Source organism: Delphinapterus leucas, chromosome 17 (genome assembly GCF_059928025.1).
Source record: "Delphinapterus leucas isolate spDelLeu-1000000601 "Yukka" chromosome 17, BTC_Dleu_Yukka2, whole genome shotgun sequence".
NCBI lineage: Eukaryota > Metazoa > Chordata > Mammalia > Artiodactyla > Monodontidae > Delphinapterus > Delphinapterus leucas.
In genome coordinates this window covers 84,369,732-84,390,253 of record NC_143145.1, presented here as the reverse complement: position 1 = coordinate 84,390,253, position 20,522 = coordinate 84,369,732, and the positions used below count along the sequence as shown (strand labels likewise).

Below are 20,522 nucleotides of genomic sequence, written 5' to 3'. Positions count from 1 at the left end.
GTTCACAGAGACCAGTCAAGGTCACCTGCAAACCGCTTCTTCCTGCACCTTTGAATCTGCATTCTCCTCACCTCCTTTGCTCCCTGGGTCTCCTGTGCAGGATCGTTGGATCCTGTAGTTCCTACAAGTGGTGGCTCATTCCTTCCCCGACTCTTCGTCTTACTAAAGGCGGAGACACAGGCCCCGAGCTCGTTCCGCCGAGCTGTCACTTAACGCTCCTGCGTCTCTGTCCACATGCGTGCGCGCACACACGCACACGCACACGCATTCAGTTCAGCTCCACCGTCCGAAATATCTCCACCGTGAGTCCTTCAGTAAAGCCGGGCCCCCCGGGGCCCGCGGGGGGCTCATCTGAGGTCACGGTCAATCCCATCTCATCATCAACTATCCTCTCCAGACCACCTTCTCCAGCTGCCTGGCCTCTCAGCCCCCAGGCGCTCCTGCAGGCGCCTGCATTCCCGCAGTGCCTTGCTGCTCCACGCTCTGCCCTCTGGCGGATTCTCTGCTCCTGCACACCTATCCTCAAATGTCCCCTCTGGGAGACCCTTCGGTCGGTCACCTTGTGGGAAATGCCAGCCCCTTCGCAGCACTTCCCGTCTTCCCTTCCCTGACTCATTTACCTCATTTCCCTTGCAGTCCCTTGCTCTATAGCATAACAAATGTTTTACTTTTTTCTATTTTAGTTCTCAGTCCTCCAAAGCTCAATCTAAGTTGTACTACTGCATTGTGTATTCAGTTCACTGCTGTTTCGCAGGTGTTTATGACAGAGGCTTGAACAAATTACTGCAGTTTTGGAGTGGGGAAAGGGAAAAGGCACAGGTTACAACAGCTGAAAATGCTACCTTTATACACAGAAGCTTTGCATGCCTTTGTATCTGCTGTATCTCTTGGCAAATATGTATGTACATAATTCACAAGTACATATGGAAACCAGTGTATATGTATTCATATATGTATATATGTTGTTTTCCTCTTGAATTGTGAACTATACACATACATGTGTGTATGTATATGTGTGTATGTGTATATATATATATATATAGAGAGAGAGAGAGAGAGAGAGAGTTCTCCTCTTTAATTGTGAATCACAGTGGCCCAGATGTATTTTATAATTGTCAGAGAAAAGCCGGCCCTTTAAGGAGAGCAAAGTGGTTCGGGTGACACCGACGGGTCTGCAGAAAGCAGGCCCCAGCCCTGTCCGTGCCCCCGGCCCCCTGCCTCTACCCGCTCCCTCGCGCTGGCACTGGGGTCCCTTTCCCCTTGCCTGATCGCTTCTCTCCAAAGCACCCTGGCAGAGCCCCAAGCTGCTAAATCTCCATGTCTTGCAAGAAGCCCCCATAGCCAGCGCTTTGCGGTGACAAATCCGAGCGCCGGCCGTGGTCCCCGTGCGAGGGGCCCGGCGCTGCCCCAGAATCGCTGGCTCAGCAGAGGTTTTCGGGGAAGCGGCTGCAGGCAGGAGAGGAGCCGGGTTTTTGCAGCTGATGTAAACGTGACAAAAGTTCACCTGTAAACTCGCGATCAAGCAGGTTCCCTTCCCCATGGTGAGCAGTATTTCTTTCCACTTCTGCCTGACCACTCAGGGGACATTTAGCTCATTTTGCAACTTTATTTTTTTTCCATTTAAAGCTCTCCTTGAAATTCATTTTTGTAAATTTCTCCTAAAGGAACATTAACACAGCAAACGTTTTGTAAGAGCCTCCACAAACATAAGATCACCTGCTGGGATGTTCCTCAGACGGCAGGCGCCTGACGTAGCAGCGCGCCGGGGAGAGTGGTCTTCCCGGGGAGAAGTGCCCGAGGGCCTGGCTGTTGCCCTGCGGGAGGGCGGGCCGGCCTGGCTCCCAGGGCGATGGTGGCCTTGAGGCCACATAACGTCAAGGCTGTGACGGGACATAGTCTGGCCCGTTTCTTAAGCAAAATGGCCTCAGGTGCTGGGAGGGTGTCGCTGACCAGGTGAACAAGGGGCGGTGGAGACAGGAGGCACCTGTAGTAGAAGGCGAGGGGCCCAGTCCAGGCTCCACCCCAGAAGATGCTGAGGGAAAACTCCAGTGAGGTGCGCCGTGGTTGCCATGGCCACATAGCATCATCAGTGCAGACTCGCTTGTGTCACAGTCTCTTGGAAACAAGATCAGAAGCAGACGTGGTTCTTAGGTGCCCTGGATGCTGCAGTCTGCAATAAAGGCCTGTGGATCGTAGAGGTGGTTGTGATTTGGGAGACACACATCTCTGCTCCTTTGATTCAGGGATTTTTTTAAAAATAAATTTATCTATTTTATTTATTTATATTTGGCTGCATTGGGTCTTCGTTGCTGCGCGCGTGCTTTCTCTAGTTGCGGCGAGCGGGGGCTGCTCTTCGTTACGGTGCACAGGCTTCTCATTGCGGTGGCTTCTTTTGTTGTGGAGCACGGGCTCTAGGAGCGTGGGTTTCAGTAGTTGCAGCACGCGGGCTCAGTAGTTGTGGCTCGCGGGCTCTAGAGTGCAGGCTCACTAGTTGTGACTCAGGAGCTCAGTTGCTCCGTGGCATGTGGGGTCTTCCCGGACCGGGGCTCGAACCCGTGTCCCCTGCATTGGCAGGCGGATTCTTAACCACTGTACCACCAGGGAAGCCCTGATTCAGGGATTTGAGATGAATTCTGAAGGTCTGCAGGGGGAGGAGTACCGCAAGGATTCTTATTCTCTGGCCTCTGTATCCATCTTTGATCGCTGTGACCTCGGGAAACATCTGTTACTCCACCTGCTCTTAGTTGTAACATTTAAACTTCTGCTAATCAGCTGTGTACACCCACGTACACACACTCAAGGGGTCGAAAACTGGTCTCTACCCCTTGAGCATAGAAACACAACTGACTGTTATGCTGACTCGTATGCAGTGTTAAATTCACTTAATTCTGTGTTCCTCTCTTCAGCTCTATGTAGACTTCTACACGTCTTGATACTGAGCTGAAGTGTCAGCTATTCTATTTTTATCTCTAGGTATGTGTCTTATTATTTTGTAATTTCCAGTTATCTGATACAAGTTTTGGACTAGTCATCTAAATTTTGAGGATACTGAGTATAGAAGTTTTTAACTCTGAACCTGGTACACCCAGAATCTGAACCTTCTATGCATGTGTGCTTCCCCTATTGTCTTTTCTCTCCTGGGTTTCTGAATTCTATTTAATTTTGCCTCCTTGTATGGTTTCTCAGTATTGCATAAAGAGTAGACGTTGCATGTAAAAATCATATATGTGACTTGAGGCTCCAGAGGATATCTTCCTTCAGAGAGTGTTACTTTTATTTCTGGCAAAATAAAATCAGAAGTACGATTTAACCCCAATCAGGATTGAGTGCTTGTGAACTAGGCTCCCATCCTTATGAGGCCTGGCCTGTTACTCATTTATGTTTACTCTTATTTTGTATCCTGCTGAGTTTTTTCTTGGAAGGAACTGAAATCCAACATGTGTGACTTGAACCTTGAATCTACTGAGACCCACCATTTCAGCCCCCAGGAGCCAGCTCACAAGGGACAGACCCTGAAGCTGGGAAGTGACCCCAAAAGGGTCCTCACCCATCTGAGCTTTCCTTCCACTAGGATCTGGGCTGCTTACGTCTTTGTGCCTTGATAACACTGAAATATCTTCTAAAATGGTTTTATCCTCATTTTAGGTTTTTTGCATCTTTTATTCCAGCTGTTCCTGGGAGTGGGATGGGTCTTCAACAAGCTTGTCCACCACTGTTGTGTTTGGAAATACCCTGTTCACCAAGAGCCCTGCATTTCTTTTTCTCTTTCAAGTACAGTTGACCTTGAACAACATGGGATTAGGGGTGCCAACCCCCTCTCCGTGGAAAATCTGCATATGGCTCTACAGTCGGCCCTCTGTAGCCAAGTTGCCTCCATATACGCGGATCCACAAGTGCGGATTCAAGCAACCAGAATCATGTAGTTTTGTAATATTTACCGTTGAAAAAAATCCACATGTAAGTGGACCTTCACAGTTCAATGCATGTTGTTCAAGGGTCAGCAGTACTAGAAGTCTCTTCAACAAATGGTGCTGGAACAACTGGACATCCACGTGCAAAAAAAAGTGGACCTAGACACAGACCTTACATCCTTCACAAAAATTAACTCAAAATGGATCACAGACCCAAATGTAAAATGCAAAACCATAAAACCTCTAGAAGACAACATAGGAGAAAATCAAGATGACCTTGGATATGGCGATGACATTTTAGAGGCAGCACCAAAGGCAGGATCTGTGAAATAAATCATTGCTAAACTGAACTTCATTAAAAGAAAAACCTTTGCTCTGCAAAAGACACTATCAATAGGATGAGAAGACATGCCACAGTTTGGGAGAAAATATTTGCAGAACATGTATCTGATATAGGACTGCTATCCAAAATATACAAAGAACTTTTGAAATTCAACAATAAGAAAACAAACAATTTACCTTAAAAGTGGGCCAAAGACATTAATAGATACCTTACCAAAGAAGATAAACAGATGGCAAGTAAACATGAAAATATGGCCCCCATCAGATGTCATCAGGAAAATGCAAACTAAAACAACGAGATACCACTACACACCCATTACAATGGCCAAATCCAGAGCACCGACAGCACCGAATGCTGGTGAGGATGTGAAGCCACAGGAACTCTAATCCACTGCTGGTGGGAATGCAAATGGTGCAGCCACTTCGGAAGACAGTTTGGTTGTGTCTTACAAAACTAAGTATACTTTTACCGTACATTTCAGCAATCACACTTCTTGGTATTTACCTAAATTAGTTGAAAACCTATGTCCACACAAAAAGCTGTACATTGCTGTGTACAGCGCTTTTATCATGATGGCCCAAACCTGAAAGCAACCAAGTTGGTCTTCTGTGGGTGAAAGGATAAGTAACCTGTGCTACCTCCAGACAGTGGGCTGCTATTCAGTGATAAACTGAAATTAGCCGTCCAGCCATGAAAGACATGGATGAAACTTAGGTGTGTATCACCAAGTGAAGGAAGTCAATCTGAAAAAGCTACATACTGTTTGATTCTAACTATATGCCATCCTGGAAAAAGCAAAATTATGGAGAGGGTGACAAGATCATCGGCTTCTAGGGGTTGAGTAGGGAAGGATGAAGAGTCTGAGCACAAGAGCTTTAGGGCAGTGAAATGATTCTGTACGACACCATAGTGGTAGATACATGTCCCTGCACACTGTTAAAACCTACAGACTGTACAACACCAAGAGCAAACCTTAATGTAGACCATGGACTTCGGACGATAATGTGGGTCTACATAGGATCAGCAGTTGTAACAAATGTGCCGTCCGGTGGGGGGATGCTAATAGTGGGTGGAGGCACAGAGGCTGTAGGTATCAGGGCAGGAGGTCTGCAGGAAGTCTCTGTCCCGTCCACTCCATAATGCTGTGAACCTAAAACTGCTCTAAAAATTAAAGTCTATTTCAAACAAGAAAAAATAATGTACAATAAAATGATCAAATTTAAAGAATAAAATGTTGCTGTGCAGCACAGGCTTTGTGTACTGGGTGTGTTTTCACAAGTAGCTTAAAAAAGTTTGTGCAAATCAAAACGTGCAGTGAGATATCACCTCACACTTGTTATAATGGCTAAAATCAAAAGATAAGAGGTAAGTATTGATGAGGGTGTGGAGAAGAGGGAACCCTCCTACACTGTTGGTGGGAATGTAAACGGGTGCAGCCACTCTGGTAGACAGTATGGAGGTTCCTCAAAAAAACTAAAAATAGAGCTACCATGTGATCCAGCAATGCCACATCTGGGTATATTTTCAAAGGAAATGAAAACAGGATCTTGAAGAGATATCTTCCCGCCCATATCATTGTGGTGTTATTTACAATAGCCAAGATATTGAAACAAACTGTTAATAGATGAATGGATAAAGGAGATGTGAGTTTATATATATATATATATATACACACACACACACACACATATACATGTGTACACACATATATATGGAATATTATTTAGCCATGAAAATGAAGGAAATCCTGCCATGGATGAAGCTTGAGGGCATTATGCTAAAAGAGAAAGATAAATTATGCACCGTATCACTTATATGTGGAATAAAAAAAAATAAAGTCAAGCTCCTAGAAATATAGGGTAGAAAATGATTTCCAGCAGCTGGGGGGGTGAAGGAAACGGGGAGAGATTGGTATAAGGGTGCAAACTTTCATGTATAAGATAAACAAGATCTGAGGACCTAATGTATACATGGTGACTATGGTTGATAACACAGTATTGTATATTTAAAATTTGCTAAGAGATTAGAATTTAAATGTCCTCACCAAACATATATGTGTGTGTGTGTGTGTGTGTATATATATATACATATATATATAAGTAAATATGGGAGTTGATGGATATGTTGATTAACTAGATGGGAAGCATTCTTTGACAATACATGTGTATATTAAATCACTTTAATAGTTTACATTTTTTTTATATCCCTTCCTAGCAGGGGTATAGGGCTTTGGGGAACATATAGGAAGGAATGGGTAAGGGTATGTTTGTTCAATTTGTATTCTAATGACTCTGTGAATGCTCATTCTTAGGCCTTCCCTGATACCCCCATTACTTTACAGCTCTTGTGACTGGGTGTGCCTGATCTCGTGTTCATTACTGAGCAAGTGGCATCAGTGTTGACTAAGAACTCTACAGGCTTTCCACCTATGCCCATCAGCCAGGGCTCCTTGAGGGTCAGTCAGAGCGCCCACTTAGGAGCCCCTGGGCTCCATAATTCAACACCTGTTCAAACCATGTGCCTTGGAGGGTAGTGGCCAGGATCTGCCGTTTCCATCCCCCTGCGGGGTCTGTGAGGGATTCTCCCTTCCAGTGCCCCTTTTGTTTGGGGGTGGGCCGTTAGGGTGCATTCTGCAGAATTGGAAGTTTTCTGGGTATCATCCACAACCCGAAAACATTTAACCTTCCTGTGTAGTACACCCTGGCCCCAACACCGGCTGCGAGGTGGAGAAAGTTGGCCCGTCAACGGGTCTCTAAATTCTAACACCATTATTTTATTACCCAGATTCTATTTTTATTTCCTGGGAGTTGTTAATGGGCTTTGCTGGTGACACTTTGCAGTTTGAATTTTTAAAATATTACTTATCTTGGTTACTGAGTGTTTTTGGTGCATTCAAGTAGAATGTCTCATTTGCCTTGCCCTGGTTCTTATTTTACATTTTTATTTGTCAATTTATACCTCAATAAAGCTGAAAAAATAGGCAAGTCTTCGAAATATTTATCTGAAAAGTGTGTGATACATGGTTGGCAGTTCGCTTGTCATTTCATAGGTATAGGAAACTATTTTCTTTTAATTCTACTTGTTTCTAAAATATTCTGTTTGAAATATCCTTATGCCTATATTGCTCATGTTTCTTTTTTAAAATAAGATTAAGTGATACAGTTTTTCTTTAGAGTTATTATTTGCTGTGACAAGTGTAGGATGAATTTTCTGAAAATGCATTATGTCTCCTCAACCATATAATCATTTCACAGGAGTCAAGGTAATGATGAGAAAAGCAAGTGCCTTTTGGTCTTTCTGCAGAACTGAGAACAACCCTCTTCCTTGGCATAGAAAGTGATTAGGTCGATCTTTGGCCTGGAGAACAAGCATGAAGAAATACCCCTTGCAGATCCGATAATCCCATTTTTATTAGTTACATCCTCAGCTCATTCCTCCAAGCTACACTCAGTTCAAACTAATAAAATTGTATTTAATGATAATTCTTGAAACATATCAATATATCATCCTTAATATTTCAGCTTCCAGCAAATTATAGATGTGGGAAGAGACAGCGAACTCAAATTTCAGTCTTAGGAAGCTCAAATATTTCCTTCTCATGATTATGTACACCACTTTAATCTCTTTTTTCCTCTTGCCAATGCAGAGAGGTCATAAACACAGAGAAACTGTAAGTTTTATCAAATTGAATTAAAATGGAAGACTGACTTAACTGAGAAATAATATAATGATTAAGTTGATGTAATTCATAACTAAAATTTTATATCACTGCAATGGCCCCAGAATGACAGGGTGATTTAACCCTGTCGTTCGTTGGAAGACTTTCTTCCTATAAAACTCACAAAACTCTATTATTTTTAATATGAGTTTGTTATAAAACCGTTATTAATAATACACAGTGTGTGCTATTTTAAAAATGGGATTTTATAAACTATAATACATGTATAGAAATTTCATAAAACATAGATGTACAGCTTGATTATTCAAAAGCCAAACCCTGTAACCACAATCTGGGTCAAGAAAAGTGGCTTGTTCCAGCTTAGATTCTGTATTCTTCCCCATGCACAACTGGCTTGCAGGCTTCTAGAGTAACTACTATTCTGACCGTTTGTCATCTTTACTGAAGTACTTTTTATTCCAACCAAGAATGCATTCCAAAACACGACTATAGTTTGTCTTAATCAAATTATATATATATATATATATATATATATATATATGATTATATATCTCCTTTTATTCAACTGTGTTCTGTGAGATTCACTTCCATTGTTCCATGTAACTATAACGTACTCATTTTCCTGGCTGTATACTGTTCCTTTATGCTATCACAATTTGTTACTATATTCATCTACAGAATGTATCGTAGGGTACATGGTTTATTTTAAGCCATTTGTACATGGCTGGGACTAAGAATAATGTTACAAGGAACATCCTTGCCATGTGCCCTGGGGCACAGGTATACACATTGGGTTGAGTTTATATTAGAAGTGAAGGATCCAAGCCTCACCAGCTGTCAGAAATGCATAATGGTTTAAAACTGTGATGGTTTCAGGTCTTCCATTTAAGCATCTAATTCATTTTGAACTGATTTTTTATACTGTGTAAGATAAAAGTCCAATTTCATTCTTCTGCAGGTGGATATTAAGTTTTCCCAACACCATTTACTGAAGAGACTATCCATCCCCCATTGTGTGTTCTTGGCACCTTTGTCAAAGATTTGTGGACCATATATGTATGCATGGGTTTGTTTCTGTATTTTCTACTCTTTCCATTGGTCTACATCTGCTTTTAGGCCAGTATCTTACTCCTTTGATGATTGCTATTTTGTAATACATTTTAAAGTCAGCACATGAAATACCTCCAGGTTGTTCTTCTTACTCAGTATTGATCTCAGGGTCTTTTGTGGTACCCTGTGAATTTTAGGATGACCTTCCTACTTCTGTAAAGAAAGCCGTATGGATTTTGATAGGGATTGCATTGCATTGGTAGGTCACTTTGGATATTATGGATATCTTAAAATACTAATTCTTCCAGTTCATGAACACAAATGTCTTTCTATTTATCTGTATCTTTAATTCCCTTCGTTAATGCTTTATAATTTTCAGTGTACAAGTCTTTCACCTCTTTGGTTAAGTTTATTCCTAAGTGTTTTATCCCCTTGTTGTTATTGCGAATGAGATTAATTTCCTTCAAAGACTTGTGAATGAACTCCTTCAAATAAAGTTAAAAATAGCTAAAGGGAACAAAATTAAGGACCAACGTGCAAACCTAGATAGTAATGGAATAACTAAATTTAAAAAGAAATGAGGGCTTCCCTGGTGGCGCAGTGGTTGGGAGTCCACCTGCCGATGCAGGGGACACGGGTTCGTGCCCCGGTCCGGGAAGATCCCACATGCCGCGGAGTGACTGGGCCCGTGAGCCATGGCCGCTGAGCCTGCGCATCCGGAGCCTGTGCTCCGCAACGGGAGAGGCCACAACAGTGAGAGGCCCACGTGCCGCAAAAAAATAAAAAAACAAAAAAAACAAGGGGTTAATAACCTCACCCATTTAGAAAAAAATAAAAAAATAAAAAGAAATGAAAGCAAGGAAAAACTTTGAATCACATTTTAAAGCAGGTAAAATGTTTCCAAAGTTTAAAAATAGCATTTCTATGTTTTTTTCCATTTCATTACCTAGTGTGTTCCATATATTTGTCATAAAAGATCTTAGCAAATGTTTTGAATAATCTGCTCAGTATTGTGTTTCTTTGAGGATTAAATCTGCTTTTGAAGGAAAAAGAAAAAAAGCAACTGTTTCTCTACAATATGATAGCAAGATAGACCATGTCTACTGGGTCTAGTGTTAATAGTCATTAATACCCACAAAGCTGTCTTTATGTTGCAAACAGGGACCAGTACAACATGTTTATTTAACATTTTTCCTTCTTCCTGTCTAACTGCTATGTTTATTATCCAGATTATACAGCTGTCCCTTGGTACCTGCAGAGGACTGTTTCCAAAACCAAAACCTGCAGATGCTCAAGTGCCACAAACCCCTCTCCCATATCCGCAGGTTCCAATTTGCAAATTCAAACGACCGCGGATTGTGTACTGTGTTTACAATCTGCAGTTGGTTGAATCCGTCAGTGCGGAACGCTTAAATACTCAGGGCCGAATGTAATATATTAATTGTCACCGTAAAATAAGACATTCACACTTTCTAAAGCAAAAGAATCTCAACCTAATTGTTGCTGAGACAACAAACAGCACAATAGATATGTACAATCTGCTTCCGAATAATTTTATATGTGATTCTGAGCTAATGGTAACACAACATTTAACTGCATTAACCTCCCTGTAATATTTCTCAGGTTGAGGACGACTTTCGTGTAAATAGGAAGGTGTTTTGTTGGTTTTTTTTCCCCATGGAAAGCAAACACAAAGTTAGACTAGTGGTATACTATAAGTCAAAATATTTCTCTCCTCTGAATATATTTGTCAGTTGAAACAAAGCAGTGCCCAGTTGCTGTGACTTTCACACTTAATCCATCAGTATAAATATAGATACATAACATTATCCTAAATTTGGGTTAGCCCTATTAATTCATGAAAAAAATAATAATTTTGCTGCATATGAAATTCTAGGCTGGTGGTGGTTCTCATTTTATACATTGAAGTTTATGTTCCATGATATTCTGGCTTTCATTCTTTCTCTTGAGAAATCAATTATCAACGTAATTGTTGGTTCCGTGAAGGTAACATTTGTTTCTTGATAAACATTGATGGAAACATAAAATCTTATGAGTGGTTCACACTCATTTATTGAAGGTAAATCTGGTTAATATACTTTTTGCATCAATTAAACTGATAATTTTATGAGAAAATTAAAATACCACAAAAGATACAAAAAATACACATAAGCCACCTGAAATGAGGCTTTTTTGACCAGTAGTCATGTTCCGTTTCCTTGCAGATTGTCTACATGGGCTGGTGTGAAACACGGGAACAAGGTCCCCTGCAGGACAGCGCGTACTCGCCGGCGTTCCTAGCCCTGAGGGGATCGTGTCTTTATAAGTTTCTGGCACCTCCAGTAAGTGTTTCTGTTCAACATTCCTTATTTTTCCCATATTATCACAACAGAGTGACATCAGCTTAACAATAACAAATGATATATTACCAATATATTTCGAAAATAAGATACAGAAAAAGATAGAAAACAGTCCAAATGCTTCTGAGAATTTCTTGCTAAAGATATAAGTTCTGGCATTAAACATTGGCTTTATAATCCTTGAAAAACCTAGAAGGCATTTCTGTGTCGACATTTATGACAGGCTGAATATGTTTATCTATATGGCACAGGTCTGTCTAAGTCAAATCAATGGTGTTTGTGATAATCTGTTACATCCCATATCTCGTCATCAGGCTTCGTGTTAAATATGTATGGCGATCTACTGCACCTAAGGCCTTGCTTTTGGAAACATGTACTTTACACAACAGTAGATTCTCAATGAATATTTATTGACTATAAATATTAAAGCCAGACCACTCACTTGCAGGTCTAATACTACATAGGGTCTTGGCGGGATCAGGTTAGACTTGCTGTAATTTCGAATACCTGTGTCTACACAAAGTTCAAATCACCCGGAAGACAGGGGAGAAAAACATAAATATTTATACCTTTTACATTATTCCTACTCTGAATAATTTCTTATGACTGGACAGACTAATACCTGTTTCAGACACAAACAAGTGAAACAGCTTCACTGTGGTGTCTGGTGTTTCACGACGTTCAGAACACGGTGTGACTCCCTGATGTAAACTATATCTTTCTTAAAGATCAAAGCCAGCGTGGATCTGGTATCTAGTGTTCTTTGCATGTAACAGGTGGTAAATGGAGAAAAAACTATGACATGTGTGAAATATGAACACTTAGTATTTTCCATTTACAGTTACCCAAAATATTGGCTATATTCCCCATATAAAAAAGTGAATCCCACCCCCAAAAAACAACACTTAGTATTTATGTAGAGAGAATGCACACACTACTTAAAACACATCAAGACACTGAGCAAAGGTAAATTGTTGCTTATAATATAAAACGTCTGCTGAAAGAGGGAGGGAAATTGTGTGAAACTTAGGAGAAAGGAAACAGAAACATTGTTGAAGGTCAAGGACGTCTAGGAGGAGAACCTCACAACTTAGAGATGGCCTAGAGCACGTGTGAAGCTCCATGTGTCCACCATAGTGTATAATAAAGAGAAAAGCAGGGGCCCTCTTTCTAAAACAAATGATGTATTAGTTTCTCATCTTTTCAAGGTGACCACGTGGGACTGGACCCGAGCAGAGAAAACGTTTTCAGTTTATGAGATTATGTGCAAGGTTCTCAAGGTAGGACCAGCGAGCACTGATGATCATAATGGCTTTTCCTCGGCCAGGAGGGGTTCTGGGCTAATAGGTAGTTCATGAAAACAAGTGATGCATGGATATGAAGGAAAATACAAGGTAAAGACAAAGAAAAGAAAAACACATATGAGAAAAAGTAGAGTGAAGAGAAATGCTCGGCTTCGATAATTCTGAAGCAGATTCCGAGGTTCCTCCATGTGGGGGGGGGCAGTGGAAACAGGAGGAAGCTTGTCAGGGGTCCTTTGAGGATGAAGTAGAAAGTCAACTGGAAATAGTCTGAGTTTAAACCACAATTATTACCATAGTCCTATTTGCTATGTAAAGTACAGGAGAGAAAGATTTGGATAAGACTTGGAATTAGAAAATACAGAAAATATAAAGGTATATGCAAAGAAAGGTATGTTTAAAATATGTTTAAATCCCATGGTTAGGTTGTCTCTCTGGGTGTGGAAACGAATACATAATTGTCATAAATCAATTAAATTTCTGTGCTGTACACGGGATTGTTGCAATGGAAAGTCATTGAGAATTCTGTAAAATTCCAAAGTTTTTGTGGCCATTTTTAAGAATCAAAATGGGAATGATTTACAAAACCTAAATAATAATCTCGTCCCTTTCCAATCTGGGGTCTGTAGGGTTGGAAGTACTACAGATTGATATTAAATCCGAGTTAAGGTTGACCTTGTTTGTGTAACCAAGGAGAACTAAGTTCCTTGTGTTTTACGTCAGTTACTTCTCTTCCAGTTAAAGAATCAGCGGAGTAGAAAATGCTGGAACATTTACAACATAATGAATAGAATCAAAAGTGTCTGAAGGCAGGGAGACAAAGAAAATATGATTACCTCCAAAGTGTTCATAATTTTTTCTTCCGTCCAGAAGAATCCTAGATTAAAGCTGACATTCACAAGAGCACAAGAGCTAAATAAAAACAGGTCATTGCTTGCACCTCGCTGTGGATGGTTTTGGTTCTATCGTGGGACTATCGGTGGTGGAAAAACTCTAATACCCTTGAGTTTATTGTCAGCAAAGCAGTTCTGGCAACTCCTAAAAGATGTGCCAGCATCTGAAGAAAAGGAGATCGTACCCAGCTCCAAAGTAACTACCAAAATAGCTAATGAGATAGCTTTCTAATGGAATTTTATTTTTTTACCAAAAAAAGAACTAGTGAAATTAAAAAGAAAGAATGAAAGAGATAAAGGAATAAAGGAAGGAAGGAGGGAAGGAAGGAAGGAAAGAAGGGAGGGAGAGAAAGAAAAGATAAAGAAACCCAGAAATTAACTACCCTAACAGTTTATTTGTCCACACCCTATCCATACATTAACTTTTGCATAATAGTAATCCAGCCTGCATTTCTATATTGTTGTTTAGTCTTAAATTATTTCCAAGTAGCTACCTGGTCTTTATTTTGAACTTTCAAAAATAATGCAGTCTATAAGGACAAGTTTAAAGGAGAGACTAAGAATTATGCCCGGCTCCATATAAACACTCATTATTTTATTTCTCTTTTTAAAAATTATTTGTGCAAAGTTAGAATTTGGTTTGAATCTGCTTTTTCATATAATATGACTTGAGATTTTTATGTCAGTTAATATTCTTCAAAAAAATATGACTTATTGTTTTATTTTATCTATCTGATCATTTGGCCATACTTTTTGGCCAGTACCTGAGTTTTGCCATTTAGATACCTCCGCATTTGTTCTATCACACATATCACAACTGTCATTCTTTGATTTATTTAACAGATAATTGTTGAGTGTTGCTACTTACCAGGTTATCGGCTAAGCACTAAATACTGGAGACAAACGCAGAAAAAGCCCTGCTTTCATTGAGCTTACATTTTTCTTAGGGTGACACACGTTTGGTTAAAGAGGCCAAAAAAAAAAAAAAAAACCCAGCAAAGAATTGATCTTTGCCCACAAACTTTTGTTAACTTCCGAAGTATTTCCTTTAATCTAAATTCTGAATTTTGGACATCCTGGGTGGAAATATCCTGATATGGTCAAGAGGCTAGGTTTACATATCTAAATTGTCTCTAGAAGAGCCATAATAATTTATACTGCTATCGTAAATATCCGGAAGTGCCCACGTATTATCACTCTGCCCAGAGTAAAATCAAACAGCCCGTCTCATTGGTCTTCCCACACAAAATTTGCTATAAGCCTATTAGTTGCTTTGGGAAAATTTTTACCTAGGTTATGAGGCCTGGAGATAATATTTTCAGATACTGATTAATATACACTTGTATGTATATAGGAAAGCTCTCTTCGTGAGGGCAGCGGGCACGTTCCATGCTTCCTGGATTTACACTTGACATACAGCGTTACCGGTTGAGGATTGTCTTTCACAAAGGGAAACTTCACGTAGCACAAGAACAGAGGCATGGACGTAAGGCTCAGTGTGAAATGGATTCTTTTCCTGCAGGCAGATCAGTGCTGGAGGAGGGCTGGCTTCCCAAGGAGCCCAGACTCCGATGGTTGGGTCTGGGGAGCGAGTTGAAGGGGTCCCTTGTGTAACTCAGTCACCCGTCCCACCACTTAACAGTCCTGTGCAGCTGGGCGAGGGGCAGGCTTCTCTCTCCAGAAAGGGGTCCCTCACATAAGGCACATTTCATTGATCTGGACCACGGAACATCTGGCCTCGGACCACTAGTCAGGAAAACCCACTCTCTTCTGACCCAAAGCTACACCCGTAACAACAAAAATGAAGCAGTAATAGTTACCCAGAATATATAGTTCATGTGCAGTGCCAGGTATTGTTCTAAGTGCTTATAGAATAATATATTTAATCTTTACTACACCACTGTGAGGCAGTTCCTATTATTCCCATTTTACAGATATGGAAACGAGGCAAGGAATGTTTAAATAAATAACTCACACACAGCTGGTGAAGTTCAGACCTACAGATGTGAATCTTGCAGGCTGTCTCAAAAATCTGTGCCCATCAACTTGTACTCTGGCTTCTTTCTCTCTCGGTATAAGCATTGATAAATAGGAAAGAAACGCCAATGAGAAAGCCAGCCCGGCACCAAGGGGGAGAGTAAGGGTTCAGAATAAGGGACGTGGCAGTAAATGGCGACTCTCACTTCCATGTGTTGCCCTTTGCCAATGTGTCAGGCTCTGTGGACTTGTCGACCTCTTCATCTGTTCAGTGGGGCGAAGAAAGCACAGGTTGTTGTGAAGATTAGCAGTTCGTTCACTGGTTTGTGAATGCATTTTTATTTATGAATTCACTTATCAAATATTCGTTGAGTATCATTCATGTGCCGATCGCCCCACTGGGTACCAGGGATTCAGCACAACTGTAGAGGGCCGGAGCTCACAGAAAGCCCAGCTGATGAGGGGATTTAGGTCCTTTGGAGGGAGGCCTTAAACAGACTGAAATGTAGACGCTCATTAAAGGACTCGGCTGAGGAGGACGCGTTGCGGTTATAGGGTTAGGAGTCCGGTGAGCTGGCGGGGAGGGGGCATCCCGGGCTCAGGAGGGCATGTGTGAGCGCGCCCAGGTGTGCGAGGAGTGTGTGTCCTTCGCCACAGCTAAAGATGCTCAGCACCGCGGTGATGTGCTTGGGTCGGAGGTCTGCGCTGGTGTTCGGGTGCGAAGACGAGAATCAGGACTGTGAACCTTATCTGAAGGACCAAGAAGAGGCCCGGCAGGAGGGCGAGGGCGAGCCGCAGCAGAGCCGGCCTCCCGCTCTCAACCGTGAGATGGGCCGGGCTCCGCAGAGGAGGCGGTCCCAGGGCTACGGTGGAGATCCGGGCCGGAGAGGGCCAGTGCCCGGAAGGGCGCGGGCGGGGCCGGGGGGCGGGAGGGGCGGGCGGCGGAAGACGTCACAAAGGAGACGCTCCGGTCGCCGTCCCCACCGGGTCAGCCACGTGCTGCGGAGGCAGTCCCCGCCCACTGCTCTTGCCCGTGTGACTTACTGCAGAGCGACAGCCCCAGCTCTGACCGTAACCGAGCGGTGCAGCCGGACGGAGCTGGAGAAAGACACCACGCCTTTAAATCTGCCTCACACTCGCGCTGGAGTGTTTCCGTGGTCCGTCCTCTGGCCTAATCCAGCAGGACGGAGGTTAAAGCGCCTTCCTTTCTCGCAACGTCAGCACACACTTCGCGCTCCCCGGGGGTGACCCTACCGCCTCCTTACGAAGTCCTCAGCCAGCGGGGTTACTGCGGCCCCCGGCAGGCCTGTCCTGACGGCCCGTCCCCGCTCTTACCTAAGGCAGACCGCTCCCCGGCAGTAGATCTCATCCCCTCTGCGCCCCGGGCACCCCGGCGTTTCCACCCTGACGCCCCCGATGCACACGTGCTCCCTGACCGCGGCCCTGCGCTCTGAGCGTTCAACAGTGTGCACATCTGACTAGTGACGTGTCCAGATGTGACATGTCTCAGACTTAGGACTGGACAATCGGAGGGCAACCCAAACAGTACGGAGATAAGAGAAAAATGGAAAAAACCAAAAACTAGAATTCTGTTGTTTTTTGCAGAACCAGGAAGAAGGAGGGCCGGTCAGCAGATATTTTCTAGAAAGTGGCAAAGCCAGTGGCCTAGACAACGAACTGAGGCCACACTCAGGCCACACTGGACACACTTCACCATAAAGGCCCTCGGGTATGGGTGTCAATCCCCAGGGGTGTCCAGATGTCAGGGAACCTGTCACTTAGGCAATTTGGGGGCCTCACTAATAAAAAGATTGCAGAAGTAGGAATATAAAATTAGTCACAAAAGTGAACATTTAGAATGAGGAAAAACCACGAGTCACTGGGCCAGTGTCACCTGCCCCCGGAGGACACCCCCGTGTCCCTGTGACCTGGATCTCATCCTACAGCTGGACTTAGGAGTTCAAGTCCAGTGGTCAGATTCTTCCTGGTGAGGGAAGGACAGGCCCTACCCGAATGATGTGGAAGCAATTACAATAGTAATTGTCCCGTCAACCATCACACGAGGAGACACACGGGGAGCAGGGAGTGGAGACCGACGTCGTCCAAAGTGATTGACTCGTGTGCTGATGTTTGCAGAAACACTTGTCTTTCAGGTTCTGAAAGGGAGACCATCTTAGTAAAAAAGATGTGTCTCTGCATTTTCCGAACATATTTGTAGCCCTTTTCTTTTTTTAAATAACAGTTTTTCTTAGAAGGTTTATTGATTGTTTTACATTTTATACCTCATTTTTAAATGATTCCAGTTCTTGGTTTTTTAATGTATTGCTTTAAAATGTGTAATCACTTCCTAAAATCCAAGCTTCTTAAAATATGTTTTAATTTGTTTCCTCCAATAATAGAACTAAATGTCCCTGATTCTTTTAGTCTCTTCACCGACTGCAAACTCAAGGAGCCTTGCTGCTCTCGGTGAGGACCTAGGCTCCCCTGACTGAGCTCGGGCTGTTGGAGCCCCAGCGGCAGATCAAAGGAAAAGTGACTTTGTCCGGAACACCCAGCCCCCTGTTCACAGCCTGCTTCCTTTCTTAATGAAAGACAATGATCATCATTGATAAAAATGTGATTTTATCTTTTATTTTTGTTATCTTAATAACATGTTCTTGGATTTATTAATATGCTAGCACGTACCCACTCTTCTGTTAGGGCTCCACAAATGCACAGCTGTTACATAAATACTTATTTCTGTTTTTCCGAAACATCTTTCAAGTCCCAGAGTGCTAATTACTTATATCTCATTTTTAAAGATTTGTTTTATTGACCTATTTATACTCTTGAAAGCTCAAAGGCATCATTTCTTTTCATTCTGGAAGTTCTCACCATTTCCCTTTGTCCTTATATAGTGACACACACATCCATATCGTTCTTACATTATTATTTTTTCCTTAAGTTATACCATTTGCATTACATTTTCTATGTCAGGTGTGAACAAAACACTGATGTGTCAAATGTTTTAAATAATTGTACATGATTTCTGTGACTGATCTGATGATTCCTCAAATGTTTGTCCTTTTAGTTATAAAAAGTACAGCCTTACAGTGTTTTCATGAAGCTTCCAAAGCAATTCAAGGTCCTTTTTTCAAACAAACAAATATCTCTTAGGAAAAGGATGTGTTAATAAAAGGATTCAGTAGCTTCTTCTCATGAAGGACTTAATGCACAAAAGATATTTAATCTTGCTTTCCAAATAAACCAAAATCCTCTCTCCGTCTTTCTCGATATCTAATTGTATAGGGGGTGTTCCTTACACATGTAAGTGGGTCTAAGAGCAAGATATTTATGGATTATTACAACTTCATGTTGCAGAATTTCCTTCCCCTTCATTCTGAGTTAGAAGCACAGCCTGACTATCATTCTGAAAATAAGCACTGGGGAGCAATGCTTTTTAAAATCTCTATATTTTAGGCTTCGCTGGTGGCGCAGTGGTTGAGAGTCCGCCTGCCGATGCAGGGGACGTGGGTTCGTGCCCCGGTCCGGGAAGATCCCACATGCCGCGAAGCGGCTGGCCCCGTGAGCCATGGCCGCTGAGCCTGCGTGTCCGGAGCCTGTGCTCCACAACAGGAGAGGCCACAGCGGTGAGAGGCCCACGTACCGCAAAAAAAAATAATAATAAAACTTAATATTTTAATATACTCCACTAATTTTAATAAAATATGACAGTATAACTATGTTAGGAAAACCTTCCTAGAATATTCTAAATAAAAAGTTATATAACACATAAAATATGAATAAATTGAATATTTTTGAAGCATTTAAAATAAGTGACAACTTATCTCTATATGAATTGTCTGGTTAGTAAAATTTTGTGTGGGCAGTTAGTAGAACATAGACTTTGTGTAGGAGAAACCTAGAAAATTAGTTTTGTTGCCCAAATCAATTTGGTGCCAATCTCAAGGATTCATCCCTTAAGAAGAGGATTACTTGTAATCCTCTTCTCAGTTTAAATTCCTTCCTTCAGGTCTATTTTAAGATTTTCCATAATCTTTTCAGGCTTAATACTTTTGGATTTCTGTTTACAGAAAGTTTCTGCCTTGCAAATTTCCAATTGTATGAAATCTTAAAACTGTTTGACCTTCCAAAAGCTTATGTTACTGTTTTTAAAAGTGAAAATACAGTTTTAATACAGAAGATATGGTACACGTATCAATGGAATATTACTCAGCCATAAAAAGGAACGAAATTAGGTCATTTGTAGAGACGTGGATGGACCTAGAGACTGTGATACAGAGTGAAGTAAGTCAGAAAGAGAAAAACACATATCATATATTAACTCATATATGTGGAACCTAGAAAAATGGTACAGATGAACTGGTTTGCAGGGCAGAAATAGAGACACAGATGTAGAGAACAAACGTATGGACACCAAGGGGGGAAAGTGGTTGGGGGGTGGTGGTGGAATGAACTGGGAGACTGGGATTGACATGTGTACACTGATGTGTATAAAGTGGATGACTAATAAGAGCCTGCTGTATAAAAAAATAAATACAATTTTTAAAAAACTGAAGGAAACCAGATGTCAGACCCTTGAAGAAAAGTGTTGAAATCTTCAAACTGGTCTAGAATACCTTAATTATTTATTTATTTATTTATTTTATTTTACTTTTTGGCTGCATTGGGTCTTTGTTGCAGTGCGCGGGCTTCTCATTGCAGTGGCCTCTCGTTGCAGAGCATGGGCTCTAGGCTCACAGGCTTCAGTAGTTGTGGCGAGCAGGCTCAGTAGTTGTGGCTTGCAGGCTCGGTAGTTGTGGCACACGGGCTTAGTTGCTCCGCGGCATGTGGGATCTTCCCGGACCAGGGCTCAAACCCATGTCCCTGGCATTGGCAGGCAGATTCTTAACGACCATGCCACCAGTGAAGTCCCTTTTTTTTTTTAATGATGCAGTGGCATAGAGAGTTTGCAGTACCAGTTTTCAATCACATCACTTCGTTTTTATTAATAATAACTATACTTTTA

General features: G+C 41.9%; 1 protein-coding gene across 1 annotated transcript in view; it reads left to right on the top strand.

Moving 5' to 3' along the window:
• The window catches only part of SNTG1 (syntrophin gamma 1), a 460,796-nt gene that overhangs the window by 392,748 nt on the left and 47,526 nt on the right, over positions 1 to 20,522 (top strand). Inside the window, exons 15-16 of the mRNA XM_089899181.1 lie at positions 11,209 to 11,325; positions 12,552 to 12,623. Of these exons, the coding sequence (XP_089755307.1) occupies positions 11,209 to 11,325; positions 12,552 to 12,623 (189 nt within the window). The remainder of the gene's footprint in view (positions 1 to 11,208; positions 11,326 to 12,551; positions 12,624 to 20,522) is intronic.